This window comes from Salvelinus namaycush, chromosome 25 (assembly GCF_016432855.1).
Source record: "Salvelinus namaycush isolate Seneca chromosome 25, SaNama_1.0, whole genome shotgun sequence".
Classification (NCBI taxonomy): Eukaryota; Metazoa; Chordata; class Actinopteri; order Salmoniformes; family Salmonidae; genus Salvelinus; species Salvelinus namaycush.
In genome coordinates this window covers 12801118-12819178 of record NC_052331.1, presented here as the reverse complement: position 1 = coordinate 12819178, position 18061 = coordinate 12801118, and the positions used below count along the sequence as shown (strand labels likewise).

General features: G+C 40.0%; 1 protein-coding gene across 1 annotated transcript in view; it reads right to left on the bottom strand.

Annotated features, from left to right (window-relative positions):
• LOC120020649 (parathyroid hormone/parathyroid hormone-related peptide receptor-like) overlaps positions 1–17048 on the bottom strand; it is a 78564-nt gene extending 61516 nt beyond the window's left edge. The window contains exon 1 of the mRNA XM_038964355.1: positions 16905–17048. Coding sequence (XP_038820283.1) covers positions 16905–17048 — 144 coding nt within the window. The remainder of the gene's footprint in view (positions 1–16904) is intronic.
• Positions 17049–18061: the final 1013 nt, after the last annotated feature.

Below are 18061 nucleotides of genomic sequence, written 5' to 3'. Positions count from 1 at the left end.
AAATCCTAGAGGAAAACTTGCTTCAGTCTGTTTTCCAACAGACACTGGGAGACAAATTCACCTTTTAATAGGACAATAACCTAAAACACAAGGCCAAATATACACTGGAGGGTCTTACCAAGATGACATTGAATGTTCCTGAGTGGCCTAGTAACACGTTTGACTTAAATCGTCTTGAAAATCTATGGCAAGACCTGAAAATGGCTGTCTAACAATAACCAACAACCAACTTGACGGAGCTTGAAGAATTTTTAACAGAATAAATGTGCAAATATTGTACAATCCAGGTGTGAAAAGCTCTTAGAGACTTACCCAGAAAACACTCACAGCTGTTATCACCGCCAAAGGTGATTCTACAATGTATTGACTCAGGGGTGTGACTACAGTGCCTTGCAAAAGTATTCATCCCCCTTGGCGTTTTCCTATTTTGTTGCATTACAACCTGTAATTTAAATTAATTTTTATTTGGATTTCATGTAATGGACCTACACAAAATAGTCCAAATTGGTGAAGTGAAATGAAAAAAATTACTTGTTTCAAAAAATTCTAAAAAATAACACACAGAAAAATGGTGCGTGCATATGTATTCACCCCCTTTGCTATGAAGCCCCTAAATAAGATCTGGTGCAAACAATTACCTTCAGAAGTCACATAATTACTTAAATAAAGTCCACACGTGTGCAATCTAAGTGTCACATGATCTGTCACATGATCTCAGTGTATATACACCTGTTCTGAAAGCCCCCAGAGTCTGCAAGGGGCACCACCAAGGTAACGGCACTATGAAGACCAAGGAGCTCTCCAAACAGGTCAGGGACAACGTTTTGGAGAAGTATAGATGAGGGTTGGGTTATAAAAAAATATCCAAAACTTTGAACATCCCACAGAGCAACATTAACTCTGTTATTAAAAAATGGAAAAAATATGGCACCACAACAAACCTGCCAAGAGAGGGCCGCCCACCAAAACTCATGGACCAGGCAAGGAGGGCATTAATCAGAGAGGCAACAAAGATACCAAAGATAACCCTGAAGGAACTACAAAGCTCCACAGCGGAGATTGGAGTATCTGTCCATAGGACCACTTTTAGCCTACATTCCACAGAGCTGGGCTTTACGGAAGAGTGGCCTGAAAAAAGCCATTGCTTAAAGAAATAAATAAGCAAACACGTTTGATGTTCGCTAAAAGGCATGTGAGAGACTCCTCAAACATATGGAAGTAGGTATTTTGGTCAGATGAGACTAAAATGTAGCTATTTGGCCATCAAGGAAAACGCTATGTCTGTGCAAACCCAACACCTCTCATCACCCCGAGAACACCATCCACACAGTGAAGCATGGTGGTGGCAGCATCATGCTGTGGGGATGTTTTTCATGGGCAGGGACTCGGAAACTGGTCAGAATTGAAGGAATGATGGATGGCGCTAAATACAGGGAAATTCTTGAAGGAAACCTGTTTCAGTCTTCCAGAGATTTGAGACTGGGACGGAGGTTCACCTTCCAGCAGGACAAGTGGTTTAAGGGGAAACATTTAAATGTCTTGGAATGGCCTAGTCAAAGCCCAGACCTCAATCCAATTGAGAATCTATGGTATGACTTAAAGATTGCTGTACACGATTGGAACCCATCCAACTTGAAGGAGCTGGAGCAGTTTTGCCTTGAAGAATTGGCAAAAATCCCAGTGGCTTGATGTGCCAAGCTTATAAAGACATACCCCAAGAGACTTGCAGCTGTAATTGCTGCAAAGGGTGGCTCTAACAGAGTATTGAGTTTGGGTGGGTGAATAGTTATGCACGCTTAAGTTTTCTGTTTTTTTGTTTTATTTCTTGTTTGTTCCACAATAAACAATATTTGGATCTTCAAAGTTGAAGGCATGTTTAATTTAAATGATACATACTCCCCAAAAATCCATTTTAATTTCAGGTTGTAAGGCAACAACATAGGAAAAATGCCAAGGGGGTGAATACTTTCGCAAGCCACTGTATTTATGTAAATTACATTCCTTTCTCGAGCGCGCAGAGGGGCTGTCAACAGTTTAATTAAATATGTCTTGTTGTGAAAACATGTTACTATTGCTGTTCCTGAACAGATTTCACTTGGTTTCCCAAATGAAGTACTGGGTAGCTGCAAAAACAGGGTTAGAGAGCCTATGGCATACAGAGTTTGGGCGGAATATCACCTGTTGCACAGCGAGAGTCTGCATACTCCTCAAACAGTGGTTAAGGCATGGAGTGAAATAACCGGAGTAGCCTACCAGGCATGATTGAAAAAACTAACTGGCGGGAAAGTGGACTGTATTAGCTATTCCATTGAATTCAGTGACACATATTTTTTACCCCTGCCCATTCCTGCCCCTTTAATAAATGGGCCATTTTAAATCAAAACTAATTTGACATATTAGTAAAGACAAGATTAAATTGAGATTAGATTGATGGGTGAAAATATGATCACTTGATGGGAGAACAGGGTGTGCAGCCTGAGTCAAGGAACAGAGCGCAAGCTTTTTTTAACAATGTTCTCAAATCTTGTATAGCCTATAGTAACATCATGCATCCAATATCGGTTTTGATTTCCAATACATTCTAAAGGTTTGTATACATTTCCAACTAAAGTTGCCAAATAACCCTAAATCTAGCAAATAGGACCCGTTTCAAATTATCCCTTTTATGCTCAACATGGCCACTTCATAACCGCACTCGCGCCATAATGGGAAAAGTATATTTTCAATTTTTCTCAGCTAAGTTCTAGTTCTACCTGGAACCAAAACGGATTATCCTATGGGGACAGCCGAAGAACCATTTTGGAACCCTTTTTTCTAAGAGTGTACATACAGCATTGTATGCTTGAACTGTACATGGCAGATTCCAATTAAGTGCTCTGCTAAAAGTCCTTTCAGCATAGGCTTTTCCACTTTCCATATACTACAAGGACACTGGTATTGAGGCCTTTGAAACCTTGTATTTATAATTGACTAGAAATAACTAGGGTTCATAGAGAAAAAGCAGCAGAGTCTTCGTCAAAAGGCAAAGGTATGCTGGAATGTGTTCTTCGAGGTACTGGACAAGTTGATAACACAAATTTACAGTACACTGTATGGTCTGAGCATACATTCATGTCTAGGCATGAAGCCTCCCACTGTCCAGTATAAATTAAATTCCGTGTTTTCCTACAACATCACAACTATGTGGTCTTTCTGGGTCGTTCCACGAAATGAGTGCCTTTTGCGTCACTTTGATATTTTAAATAGAAATTGTTCAACAATATTGCATTTTAAAAGCCTGTTATATTAAATAAAGTGCCCTTTAATATAGACCACATGGATAATTCATTTTAATATGAATAAAGGCATGCTAAAGTGCCAAAATCCAGCATTTTGACATGTCCTTTGTCAACCCTGTGTCACTTCTAGGAAGATTTAAACCCACATAAATCAACAAAATCTCCAAGTTTCACCATTATGGTGAAGCCCTAATTATTTTGTTGGTTTGACAAAATCATTTTTGAATATTATTATTTATTTCATGTGACTAGTGAGTCCTTTACGTATTTCCCTCATTCTGCTGTAAGGTCAATCCTGTTACATGAACTGAATTCTTGTTTTAATATGGTGAAACTATTCCTTCTTAAATATTTGTTTTAAGATACATTGAACATCTATCTAATAGTCAAATCACAGTGTAAGTTTGGCAATTTTGTTGTGGAAAACTGAGTGGGTTGAGCCTAACACGTCAACCCTGTTATCCATAGGCTAGAAATGTTTTCTGAATTTCATAATTTTTTTGTGAAGCTTGCATTCAATTGCCACTCTTTGTTGCACACAAGAGGCTTCCATTGCCCTTGTCATGAGGGGATTTATGGCTGATTTAAGATTAAATCAGACACTGTTATGGTCAACCCTGTTACTTTATTTGGCACTTACTATAGTCTTTAATTTTATGTAACCTCTTGAGATGGGAACAATTATTTTTTTATTAAGTTGAACATAGTTTATTTCCAAAATGCTATATCCAAAATGCAATATCCACCAACTATTTGCATGTGTTTTTCATCAGAAATGATTGCTTATGGGTACCTTCATGTGTGTATAGAATATTGCTGTTCTCAGATTTTTTTATTCCTAGAATTTAGATGTACATAATTTTTTTTTTTTTGCATTGTTTACCTCGAATGGATTGTTGTATCCTGTATATTTGACTGTGATACAGTTGAAGTCGGAAGTTTACATACACTTAGGTTGGAGTGATTAAAAGTCATTTTTCAACCACTCCACAAATTTCTTGTTAACAAACTATAGTTTTGGCAAGTTGGTAAGGACATCTACTTTGTGCATGACACAAGTCATTTTTCCAACAATTGTTTACAGACAGATTATTTCATTTATAATGAACTGTATCACAATTCCAGTGAGTCAGAAGATTGCATACACTAAGTTGACTGTGCCTTTAAACAGCTTGGAATATTCTAGAAAATTATGTCATGGAGAACAGCAATATTCTATTAGAAGCTTCTGATAGGCTAATTGACATAATTTGAGTCAATTGAAGGTGTACCTGTGGATGTGTGTCAAGGCCTACCTTCAAACTCAGTGCCTCTTTGCTTGACATCATGGGAAAATCAAACGAAATCAGCCAAGACCTCAGAAAACAGATTGTATACTTCCACAAGTCTGGTTCATCCTTGTGAGCAATTTCCAAACAGCTGAGGGTACCACGTTCATCTGTACAAACAATAGTACGCAAGTATAAACACCATGGGACCGCGCAGCCGTCTTACTGCTCAGGAAGGAGACGCGTTCTGTCTCCTAAAGATGAATGGAAACAGGTACAAAAGTATCTATATCCACAGTAAAACGAGTCCTATATTGACATAGCCTGAAAGGCCGCTCAGCAAGGAAGAAGCCACTGCTCCAAAACCGACATAAAAAAGCCAGACTACGGTTTGCTACTTACTGCACATGGGGACAAAGATCGTACTTTTTGGAGAAATGTCCTCTGGGCTGATGAAACAAAAATAGAACTGTTTGGCCATAATGACCATCATTATGTTTGGAGGAAAAAGGGGGAGGCTTGCAAGCCGAAGAACACCATCCCAACCGTGAAGCACGGGGGTGGCAGCATCATGTTGTGGGGGTGCTTTGCTGCAGGTTTTGCAGTATTTGCTCTGTAATTTAGCTGAAGCATTGATTGGTTCTCTCAAAGGTTCTTTTTTCCTGGGGGGGGGGGGGGGTGGTTGAGACATCTCATTGTTTGGAAAATCTAACAGTTGTAATGGAAAGGGTGGAGCTCAGGGGCTGTGTATGTCTGTGCGTGTTAGTGTTTGAGTGAGAAAGAAACAAAAAAACAACCAGTAAAAGCACATCCCCCTCCATTATCGATGCATTGTGCCGACAACATCAAAACACCCTTTCCAGATTCTGAAGTCAGGAGGACTTGGAGTTAGGTGTTAGCCAGACTAATGTAAGTACCATTTAACCCTAGAAATTACAATATATTCCCCAGAAAAAAACATGGATCACCAGATCAGACTGTAAGCTTTGAAACAGCTTGGAGATTTTCTGTTCTCATTGGATCATGCACTAAATGCAATGGAGCTTTTGCAGCAATCTAGGCAAAACCTCGCTGTTACCTGAATTTGACTTGGCTCAATGTGTTGAAAAGAGAGGATTTCTTACTCTTGCTACTGCTAGAAAATCTTGGAGCTGTGAACTTCATACTTACAAACCCATAAGCCCCAGAGGTCTGTAATGAAAGTAATAAAGGTCCTTTTAAGAAATGCTCCCTGCATATAAGCCACAAACTAGCCAAGGAGAGCGGGTTGGTCCTACCCAAAACTAGAACTGCATGCAAATCACATCAACAACAACTGGATCACAACTGAGGAGGATTCCTAGTAACGACAGATCTCAGCAGCTGCCTTGATCTGAGAAATGGATTATTTGAAAGCCCATTTGATGTTGTGATGAGGGCTGTGTGGTGGATATGTCAGTATATGTCATGAGTGTTTGAAATGATATCCCTTGCACCGGAGGGTGTTGCAGGATGTTATGTCAATGGGGAAGGCAGCAACACGGCTGAGAATCTTCACAAGTCAACGCAATTGAGGTACCCTGGGAGTTGTGGCATGCTCACCACATAGAATTCTACAATTCTATAGCAGAATATTCCTACAGTCGCTGGATAGAGGGAAGAAGAACCCCAAAGAACAAGACATTTGCTTAGTGATTATTAAAAACGTATCAAATGTTTTTGTTCATGGTCAAATACACAAATGTCATATATCTTGTGTTTCATGTTGTAACACAAGATAACACTGTTCATAGGTATCTTGGGAACAATGTTTAGGTAATTCAACCGTGGATCGAGGAGACAGAAGAAGATGGTGCCGACAGACACTGTTGCTAGCTCCTACTTTAAGCATTTCACTGCACCTGTCATACCTGCTGTAAACTGTGTAAGTGACAAATACAATTTGATAGGCTGTGTTATCAAATGTTGGCACTGAAAGAGTGTTAATTCCTGCAGGTTGGTCAAACCATTTGACACACGCCTACAGTTTCAAACACAACCATTGCCCATTATTTTTGTCTCTTGATATGCATTTGAAACTTGGCAGCTGCCCACATGTGACAAAATCCCTCTTTTCATTTCTTTACCAGGCCTTCATGAAAAACCAAGAACATACCTCCAATAGGTTGTCTGTACAAAAGATCAGTACAGTCATATTCACTATTTATTTTCCTATTTACATACTCTGCTTCATACAGGTAATAATAAAGACGGTTGCCTTTCCTGGCCTTTAAAATGCATGATGTTCTAACTGTGATTCAGGTATTAACTCTATAAATGACCCGATGCAGAGAGTTATGATTATGGGAATGTAAAATATTAAAACAGGTATGATTTAACATAATTATGTGCAGTGCAGTCAGTGATGGTGGAAATACAAGAAATTACATATGACAATATGGAAGCACAGTGTCATGTAGTTCAGTGACTTTACTTCCTGGTAGGTAGACCAACAGCACTAGTCTTGCTGTACTGGTTCCAGCAGCAACATCTCTCCAAAATGTATACTGAAATAAAATATATGAATTGCATTGGCTCATGAACACTTTTTAGTCAGTTATTTAGTAAGTTATTTCCAAAATAAAGCATGGTGCTAAGCGTAATCCTGTCAAGAAATGTCAATACGTGTATACTATAAAATGTAAATGGTCCATTCAAAACACCAAATAACAGGTTTATCTTTGCTAGAAAGAGCATTAGAGACCCGCCAAAAGTCCTATGGAAAAAAGAGACGCATCACTAAAATATCTGTGTTAGTAGCTCGGTTTCCATCTAATTGGCGACATTTTCCCACCAGAGATGTGTTTCCATCAAATTGACTTGTTGAAGATAAAAGGCTGAGCGTGATGACGTAGTGCACATACAAATACATTTTGCGGTTAAATTTCCATGTACTGAATAAAAAAATCCAAGTTAAATGGGTTTCCATCAAATGTTCAATATATAGAGCGAGTGTGCCCACTCTGGTATTGGCATGTGTGATCTAGCCAACAGCTCGCAGACGCAGATAGGCTACATACATGATGATATTATTATGGACAAAAGAGCAAGATTATTTTTATTTGTCGAACGGCAGCCAAGCATCAATGACCATGTCACCAGAATAAGACCATGAATATTTATTGGAAAGGAGAATCGAGTTCATCACCTTGCTCTTTCAACACCCTGTGAAGTTCATCGTAATTTATTTAATCTGTAGCCTAGTAAACTGCATGCATTCCTGAGTCGTAGTGGGAGGACCACACAACATGTCATCGCGTGACTCCAAGTTTACTTATAATATCAATAATTGCGCATGAAAGTGTTTTCACCAATATTTCTCGCTTAATTAATTTTGCAGACAGAGAGATCCCACCTTGTCTAGCGTATTGTGTTTTGTCGACATTAGGAAAGTTTACCATCAGGCCTGTCATGAAATTTTTCTTATCAGCCATGTAAGTTACTCGCATAAAAAGTTTGGGTGGAAACCTGATTAGTGGTGTAACTTTTTCAGTGAGGTGTAAAAGTGGCATTGAGTTACTCACACTCCTGCATTCTTTAAGTGGAAAAGTTGAGAGAAAAAAGCGAAGGTCAAAAAAAGTCAAGAAAACAAGCTCTTTCCTGAGTCAAACACAGCCATGGTATAACTTTACCATGCCAACGAAACTAAAGACTTGACTATTAACAGGCCCGTTATGAGACTGAGTCACAGCCCTTTTCAAAAGCCCTGCTATGTGTCAGTCAACATAAAATAAATGTATGGGTAATAGATAGATACATACATTTTGAATATAAGAAATGTCAAAGATATTTAAAATTCTCTATAAAGAAAATGTAAGGAAACTGCATAAAAAACTATTTGATTGGGATAATGTGTAAGGAGTGGTTTTAGCCCCTAAAAGTGTACTTATGTGTGAGAAATCTCAAATTAATCCCAGGAAGAAGAAAAAAAATCACACAAACACACTTTTCGAAGAGACCAGGCAATGACGACAGTGGTTGACCTTCTCACACCGACTGGAATGAGAAGAAATGTCCTCCATCCATGAATATTTAGTATGTTTACAACAGTAGCCCACAACTAACTCTCAATATACAGTATAAAATCACTATTTGGCACTCAGATTTATAGCACTGAAATGCATTAAAATGAAGATCATACATTACGAACCAATAAGCTATAACGGTTCATAATGATTCATGAATTTACATGTTAACTAGGAAAATTACTTATAAACCTTTTGCAGTTCCTCTTAAGTCTTGTACTACTTAAAATGTTAGGCTGGAGGGGTGTGAATTAAATAATTGTACTGGTTCAGTGTCACATCCATTAAAGACTACCTCGTTTCCTACTGCCCTCTTCACTTTCTCAGTAGTTTATCACGCTCGTGCACACACACACACACAATATTAGGCATTTCTCATCCCGCCAAACCCTCCTATGTCAACAAAATGTCTCAGTGCGTCTTGGTGACTGGGAAAGAAAGGGTAATTCTGAAGGGAATGTGAGGAAGCAGTCCCGGTTTAAAGTTTTAATGTCACGTGCACAAGTACAGTGAAATGCCTTTCTTGGAAGCTCCAAACCCACCAATGGAGTAATCTATATCAATTTAGCACTAGATCAATGTTAACAATGGTAATACATACAGTGCCTTCAGAAAATATTCCACATTTTTGTTGTATTACAGCTTGCGTTAAAAAAATAAAAAATAAATCTCACCAGTCTACACACAATACCCCATAATGGCAAAGTGAACACATTTCCAAGCGTTTTTGCAAATCTATTGAAAATTAAATACAGAAAAATATAATTTATACTCCCGAGTCAATACTGTGTAGAACCACCTTACAGCTGTGTGTCTTTCTGGGTAAGTCTCTAAGACCTTTCCACACCGGGATTGTGAATTTGTGTCTTTATTCTTTGCAAAAGTCTTCAAGCTCTGTAAAATTGGATGTTCATCATTGCTAGGCAACCATTTCAGGTCTTTCCATAGATGTAAGTAAAAACTATAACTATAACTATAACTAGGACACTGTAACATTCACTGTCTTCTTCGTAAGTGTCACGCTCGTCGTCCTCCTCATCTGAGGAGGAGAAGTTTGAAGGATCGGAGGACCAATATGCAGCGTGGTAAGTGTTCATCTTGATATTTATTAACACAGAGAACACTTAACGAAACTATACAAAAATAACAAACAACGAACGTGAAGCTAATGAATAATAGTGCTGACACAAAAACACTACACATAGACAATCACCCACAACCCACAATGACAAAACAGGCTACCTAAATATGGTTCCCAATCAGAGACAACGACTAACACCTGCCTCTGATTGAGAACCATATCAGGCTAAACACAGAAACAGACAAACTAGACATACAACATAGAATGCCCACTCAGATCACACCCTGACCAAACAAAACATATAAACATACAAAGCAAACTATGGTCAGGGCGTGACAGTAAGCAGCTCCGGGGTAGATTTGGCCTTATGTACAGTCCTTAACAGCTCCACAGTCCTTAACGATTACAAGCATACCAATAACATTATGTAGCCACCACTATGCTCGAAAACATGGAGAGTGGTACTCAGTAATGTGTTGTATTGGATTTGGATTTAGGGCATAAAGTGAATTGCTTTGCCACATTTTTTGCAGTATTACTTTAGTGCCTTGTTGCAAACAGGATGTATGTTTTGGAATATTTGTATTCCGTACAGGCTTCCTTCTTTTCACTCTGTCAATTAGGTTAATATTGTGGAGTAACTACAATGTTGTTGATCCATGCACAGTTTTATCCTATCACAGCCATTAAACTCTTTAACTGTTTTAAAGTCACCATTGGCCTCAAGGTGAAATCCCTGAAAGGCTTCCTTCCTCTCCGGCAACCGAGCTAGGAAGGACATCTGTATCTTTGTAGTGATTGAGTGTATTGATACACCATCCAAAGTGTAATTAATAACATCACCAAGCTCAAATGGATATTCAATGTCTTGTTTTTTAGTTTTTTTACCAATCTACCAATAGGTGCCCTTCTTTGTGAGGCCTTGGAAAACATCCCTGGTCTTTCTGGTTGAATCTGTATTTGAAATTCACTTGTCAACTGAGGGACCTTACAGTTAATTGTATGTCTTGGGTACAGATGAGGTAGTTGTTAAAAAATCATGCTAAACACTATTATTATACACAGAGTGAGTCCATGCAACTCATTATGTGACTTGTTAAGCAAATTTCTTCTTAACTTATTTAGGCTTGCCAAACAAAGGGATTGAATACTTATCGACTCAAGACATTTCAACGTTGACATTATGGGGTATTGTGTGTAGGCCAGTGACAAAAAAACTAATATTGTGGAGGGCCGAGTATCTGAAGATTTAGTTTTTTCCTTTCAATTAGGACTTAAACAACCAGGTAAGAGGAGTTCCTTACTAATTAGTGACCTTAATTCATCAAATGAGTACAAGGGTGGAGGGAAAACCCGCAGACACTCTGCCCTCCGGGGAATGAGTTTGACAAATGCTGTAACACAACAAAATGTAGAACAAGTGAAGGGGTGTGAATACTTTCTGAAGGCACTGTAATTGTCTGCAATGAATGACACACACAGAGTGACACACATTTGTGTGCCAGCCAGGACATTTGCTAGTACACTTTAGTGTTGTCACGATACAATAATTTTTACTTTGATACCAATAGCAGGTTTAGTATCACGATACTTGATACCATCACGATACTACACACTAAAATCAATTTACACACAATACCCATAATGACAAAAAAATGTGGCAAATGTTGACCCTCGAAATTGAGCTCAGGTGCATCCTGTTTCCATTGATCATCCTTGAGATGTTTCTACAACTTGATTGGAGTCCATCTGTGGTAAATTCAATTGATTAGACATGATTTGGAGAAGCACACACCGATTTATACAAGGTTCCACAGTTGACAGTGCATGTCAGACCAAAAACCAAGCCATGAGGTCAAAGGAATTGTCTATAGAGGTCCGAGACAGGATTGTGTCTAGCCACAGATCTGGGAACCAAATGTCTGCAGCATTGAAGGTCCACAAGAATACAGTGGCCATCATCATTCTTAAATGGAAGAAGTTTGGAACCACCAAGACTCTCCCTAGAGCTGGACGCCCGACCAAACTGAGCAATCGGGAGAGAAGGGCCTTGGTCAGGGAGGTGACCAAAAACCTGTCACTCTGACAAAGCTCCAGAGTTCCTCTGTGGAGATGGGAGAACATTCTAGAAGGACAACCATCTCTGCAGCAGTCCACCAATCAGGCCTTTATGGTAGAGGGACCAGACAGAAGCCACTCCTAAGTAAAAGGCACATGACAGCCCACCTGGAGTTTGCCAAAAGGCACCTAAAGGACTCTCAGACTATGAGAAACAAGATTCTTTGTTCTGATGAAACCAAGATTGAACTCTTTGGCCTGAATGCCAAGCATCACGTCTGGAGGAAACCTGGCACCATCCATACGGTGAAGCATGGTGGTGGCAGCATCATGCTGTGGGGATGTTTTTCAGCTGCAGGGACTGGGAGACTAGTCAGGACCGAGGGAAAGATGAATGGATCCAAAGTACAGAGAGATCGTTGATGGAAACCTGCTCCAGAGCGCTCAGGACCTCATACTGGGGCGAAGGTTCACCTTCCAACAGGACAACGACCCTAAGCACACAGCCAAGACAACGCAGGAGTGGCTTCGGGACAAGTCTCTGAATGTCCTTGAGTGGCCCAGCCAGAGCCCAGTCCTGAACCCGATTTAACATCTCTGGAGAAACCTGAAAATAGCTGTGCAGTGACGCTCCCCATCCAACCTGACAGAGCTTGAGAGGATCTGCAGAGAAAAATGTGAGAAACTCCAGAAATACAGGTGTGCCAAACTTGTAGCGTCATAACCAAGAAGACTCGAGACTGTAATCGCTGCTAAAGGTGCTTTAACAAAGTACTGAGTAAAGGTTCTGAATACTTATGTAAATGTAATATTTCAGTTAATTTTATATTTTTGAAGTGCAAAATTAAAAAATATATAGTTTTTGATTTGTCATTATGGGGTACTGTGTGTCGACTGATGGAGGGAGAAAAACAATTTAATAAATTTTAGAATAAGGCTGTAACGTAACAAAATGTGGGAAAAATTGAAGGGGTCTGAATACTTTCTGAATGCACAATAGCTACAGTATCTTCAACCTAGCCTACAATCTTGAAAATGCTTGGTTGTTTGGATGACCCAACTGCTGGCTTGCAGGCATTGGATCACTTATTTGGATTGTGTTCTTTAAAAACAGCCAGGTTGGGTTGTTGATGCTGGGTTATCAAAATATGACTCAGCATGTCAGATGAGAAGACTAGAGACATGGCTCATTAGGGGCGTGGTTTTCAGATATTTATTTTTGGCCACACATTCGAGTAAATGTCATTCCGGACAATCTGTTCTGTTGTATTGTCATTACATGTTAAGATTGAACACTAACAGTTTTGTAGTAATGAGGCTTACAGAGGTGTATGAGTTCCTCAAGAGCCTATGCAAATCCCAATGTTGGAATAGTTACCATTTTATTACTATATATAATCAGCAATGTTAAAGAGATACTTGTGGATTTTGGCTATGACACCATTAATCAACTTCCCCAGAGTCAGATGCACTCATGGATACTATTCTCTGCATCCAGTATGAAGGACGTTAGAGCTAACTAGTGTTAGTGCAATGACTGGAAGTCTATTGTATCTACTAGCACGCAATAAATTACTGGAAGTCTATGATACAGTTGAAGTCGGAAGTTTACATACGCTTAGGTTGAAGTCATTAATACTTGTTTTTCAACCACTCCACAAATTTCTTGTCAACAAACTATGGTTTTGGCAACATGGTTAGGACATCTACTTGGTGCAAGACACAAGTAATTTTTCCAACAATTGTTTACAGACAGATTATTTCACGTATAATTCACTGTATCACAACTCCAGTGGGTCAGAAGTTTTTTACATACCCGAAGTTGACTGTTCCTTTAAAACAGCTTGGAAAATCCAGAAAATTATGTCATGGCTTTAGAAGCTTCTGATAGGCTAACTGACATCATCTGAATCAATTGGAGGTGTACCTGTGGATGTACTTCAGGGCCATCCTTCAAACTCAGTGCCTCTTTGCTTAACATCATGGGAAAATCAAAAGAAATCAGCCAAGACATCAAAAACAAATTGTAGACCTCCACAAGTCTGGTTCACCCTTGGGAGCAATTTCTAAACGCCTGAAGGTACCACGTTCATCTGTAAAAACAATAGTATGCAAGTATAAACACCATGGGACCACGCAGCCGTCATACCGCTCAGGAAGGAGACGCGTTCGGTCTCCTAGAGATAAACGTACTTTGGTGTGAAAAGTGCAAATCAATCCCAGAACAACAGCAAAGGACCTTGTGAAGATGCTGGAGGAAACAGGTACAAAAGTATCTATATCCACAGTAAAACGAGTCCTATATCAACATAACCTGAAAGGCCGCTCAGCAAGGAAGAAACCATTGCTCCAAAACCGACATAAAAAAGCCAGACTACGGTTTGCAACTGCACATGGGGACAAAGATCGTACTTTTTGGACAAATGTCCTCTGGTCTGATGAAACAAAAATAGAACTGTTTGGCCATAATGGCCATCGTTATGTTTGGAGGAAAAAGGGGGAGGCTTGCAAGCCGAAGAACACCATCCCAACCGTGAAGCACGGGGGTGGCAGCATCATGTTGTGAGGGTGCTTTGCTGCAGGAGGAGCTGGTGCACTTCACAAAATAGATGGCATCATGAGGGAGGGAAAATTATGTGGCTATATTGAAGCAACATCTCAAGACATCAGTCGGGAACTTAAAGTTTGGTTGCAAATGGGTCTTCCAAATGGACAATGATCCCAAGCATACTTCCAAAGTTGTGGCAAATGGCTTAAGAACAACAAAGTCAAGCTATTGGAGTGGCCATCACAAAGCCCTGACCTCAATCCCATAGAACATTTGTGGGCAGAACTGAAAAAGCGTGTGGGAGCAAGGAGGCCTACAAACCTGACTCAGTTACACCAGCTCTGTCAGGAGGAATGGGCCAAAATTCCCCCAACTTATTGTGGGAAGCTTGTGGAAGGCTACCTGAAATGTTTGACCCAAGTTAAACAATTTAAAGGCAATGCTACCAAATACTAATTGAGTGTATGTAAACTTCTGATCCACTGAGAATGTGTTGAAAGAAATAAATGCTGAAATAAATCATTCTCTCTACTAATATTCTGACATTTCACATTGTTAAAATAAAGTGGTGACCCTAACTGAACTAAGACAGGGAATTTTTACTATGATTAAATGTCAGGAACCTATTTGGCTAAAGTGTATGTAAACTTCCAACTTTAACTGTTTCTACAAGCATTCTAGCTGTTACCACAGACTTCCAGGCATTGCGCTAACGCTAGTTAACAATTGCACTAACACTAGTTAGCAATTTCTTCAAACTGCACTCAGAGACATAAAAATGGTATTGATGATTTAATTTTACTCTGGGGAAGTAGATAAACGGCTTCATTGCTAAAATCCTGAAGTAGCCATTTAATATTATATTAGAATAATGTACAGTAATATGCATACATATTCAAGAAAAAAAATTGTAGAGTAAAAACTTTATATGAGGAACAGGAATGACATTTACTCTCACGGACGGCCAAAATAACTATCTGAAAGCCACGCCTCCAATCTTATGATAGGCTGCCGCAGCTATAATATTTTGTTAAAGAGGTTCAAAATTGAACCCCTCCCATAAAAAAAGGGTTCCTGTTTGAAACTTTACACAGGCAGCCCAGTATCAGCGTATCAACATCAATCTGCGACACTTTGCAAAAATATATGCATAATGTCACAGCGATTCCTCTAAGAACCTTTTCAGAGTGGTTCCTCAAGGAACCTTTTTGACCTGAAAAGGTTACCCCACAGTGGCAATCTTTTGAACCCCAAAAGGTTATTGAATGCTCCTTTATTTCTTTATGCACTTGAAAAGTTGACCTATTCGCATAATACAGAGTGAAAAAGCGATGAGACAATAATATCTGTCTAATGCACATCTGATGATACTGCTTTCTCTTCCTGCATCAGATGAAAGGACAACAACCAATCCAGGTAGCTAATCTGTATATAATACAGTGAAACATATTTTGCCAATCATACGTCTGCTGCACAGTGGATCCCATTTCAGCACTCAAGTGGATCCCATTTTAGCACTGTATTATGAAGCCAAGATCAATGATATAAAGAATGATGGGGGAAAAACGTTGACGTACTTTAAATGAAATTATGGGCAGAAAGACAAATTCAACTCCATCTTTCATTAAATCAGATGGCTTATTTATCACAAAACCATTTGATGTTGCCGATTATTTTAATGATTACTTAACAATTAACAGTGAGTCATAGTATTCATGCATAAAAAAACTAAATAATGAAAGCATTTTATTTTAGAATTTTGTCAAGTTAAGGTGAGAGGTGGAAAAATGATTGTTATCGATCAATATTGACAAACCTCCTGGCATTGACAACTTAGATGGAAGGCTACTGAGGACAGTCGCAGACTCTATAGCCACTCTTATCTGTCATATCTTTAATCTAAATCTAGAGGAAGGTGTTTGTTCTAAGGCCTGGAGGGAAGCCAAAGTAATTCCGATACAGAGAAGACCACTCAACATGTACTGCACTGACACAAATGACTGATGATTGGTTTAAAGAAATTGACAATAAGAACATTGAGGGAACTGTACTGCAGCCTTTGATATTATTGAACATAACCTGTTATTAAGAAAACGTATGTTTCATGGTTTTTCAACCTCTGCCATATCGTGGATTCAGAGCTATACATCTAATAAAACTCAGAGGGTTTTCTTTAATGGAAGCTTCTCTAATGTCAAATGTAGGGTATGGTGTACCGCAGGGCAGTTCTCTAGGCCCTCTACCCTCTACTTTCTATTTTTACCAATGGCATGTCACTGGCTTTAAACAAAGCCTGTGTGTCCACGTATGCTGATGATTCAACCATATACGTGTCAGCAACCACAGCTGTCACGTATACTCCCTCTCTGGCCTTTAGGTCACCAGACTGCTGATTATTACACACATCGGTCACCATCGGCACGCACACCAGCGCATATTGACACTCACCTGGACTTCATCACCGCCTTGATTACCTGCCCTATTTATGTCACTCCCTTTGGTTTCTTCCCCTTGTTTCTGTTTCATGTCGGTGTGCTGTTAGTGTTTCTTGTTAGGTTCATGTTCATTTATTTATTAAATGTATTCACTCCCTAAACTTGCTTCCCGACTCTCAGCATACATCGTTACAGAATAACGCTTCACCAAAGGGAAGCAGTAAGGAGTGTTTTTTGTTTTTGTGTTGGAGGTGACGTCGGGTCTGGGTTCCGCTGCCGGGGCAACCGAAGGATGCCTCAGCCGGCTCTTCAGGCTTTCATGCCTCAGCTGGTACATTGGGTGTCAAGACTCCGTTGGCGGGTCAAGCGTCTGTTGCCGAGTCTACCGAGGATGCCTCAGCTAGCTCGTCAGGCTTCCATGCCTTAGCTAGCTCGTCAGGTTTTCAAGACTCGGCAGGCTCCCATGCCACAGCTGGCTTGCTAAGCTCCGGCGCTTCAGGCTGCTCGTCAGGTTCCTGTGCCTCTACGGAGGTGACCGGTCCGCTCCTGATCCCCGAGAACGTCTCTCTGCTTTGTGTCCTGCGGCCGGGGCCGCACGTCGGGGAGGGGGTGTTGTTTCGTCTGCTCCTGCACTCTAGGTCGCCGGCCTTCTGCGCCCCAGCCGGTTTCGACAGGTTCCCGCGCTTCGGCAGAGGTGGCCGGTCCTGATCCCCGGGATCCTCCCTGTTGTCTGCGTCCTGCAGCTGGAGTCGCACGCAAGGGAGGGTTTACTGTCACGTATACTCACTCTCTGGCCTCTAGGTCACCAGACTGCTGATTATTACACACACCTGTCACCATCGTCACGCACAAAAGCGATGTCGTGGAAAATTGCAAGATTATGTTATAATGCTTGTATTGCATTATAATGGTTGTTTTATTCGACAGAATAGAGTATTCTGTTAACTATTGTGTGTGTGTTCTACTGAGGATGGGCCTCTATGAGATAACACTGACAGAGGAGATTTACGATGCATTTGGGTGATAAAACCTAAAGAGCATTCCAGAGAACATGAGCTAATGGTTCTGTTCTATACCGTACCAGAGAGAGACAGTTCCAGTTTGGAGTAGGAGGGCCAGACACTGGTCTTTACAATGAAAACTATTGACACAGCAGTATGTTTTATAGATATCTTTCATACAAATCTTAACCTTTGTGAGCTGTTCCTAAGATCTGTGGTTCGTCATGTAGGTTGAGAGGGGTGTATCTTGGCTATAAAGGAACTTTGTACTTTTCTGTTGGTACTTCCAATGGTTCATTAGAAATGGTGCATCATTGAAAGTCAAATTACTATTGCAAAGCTCTTATTA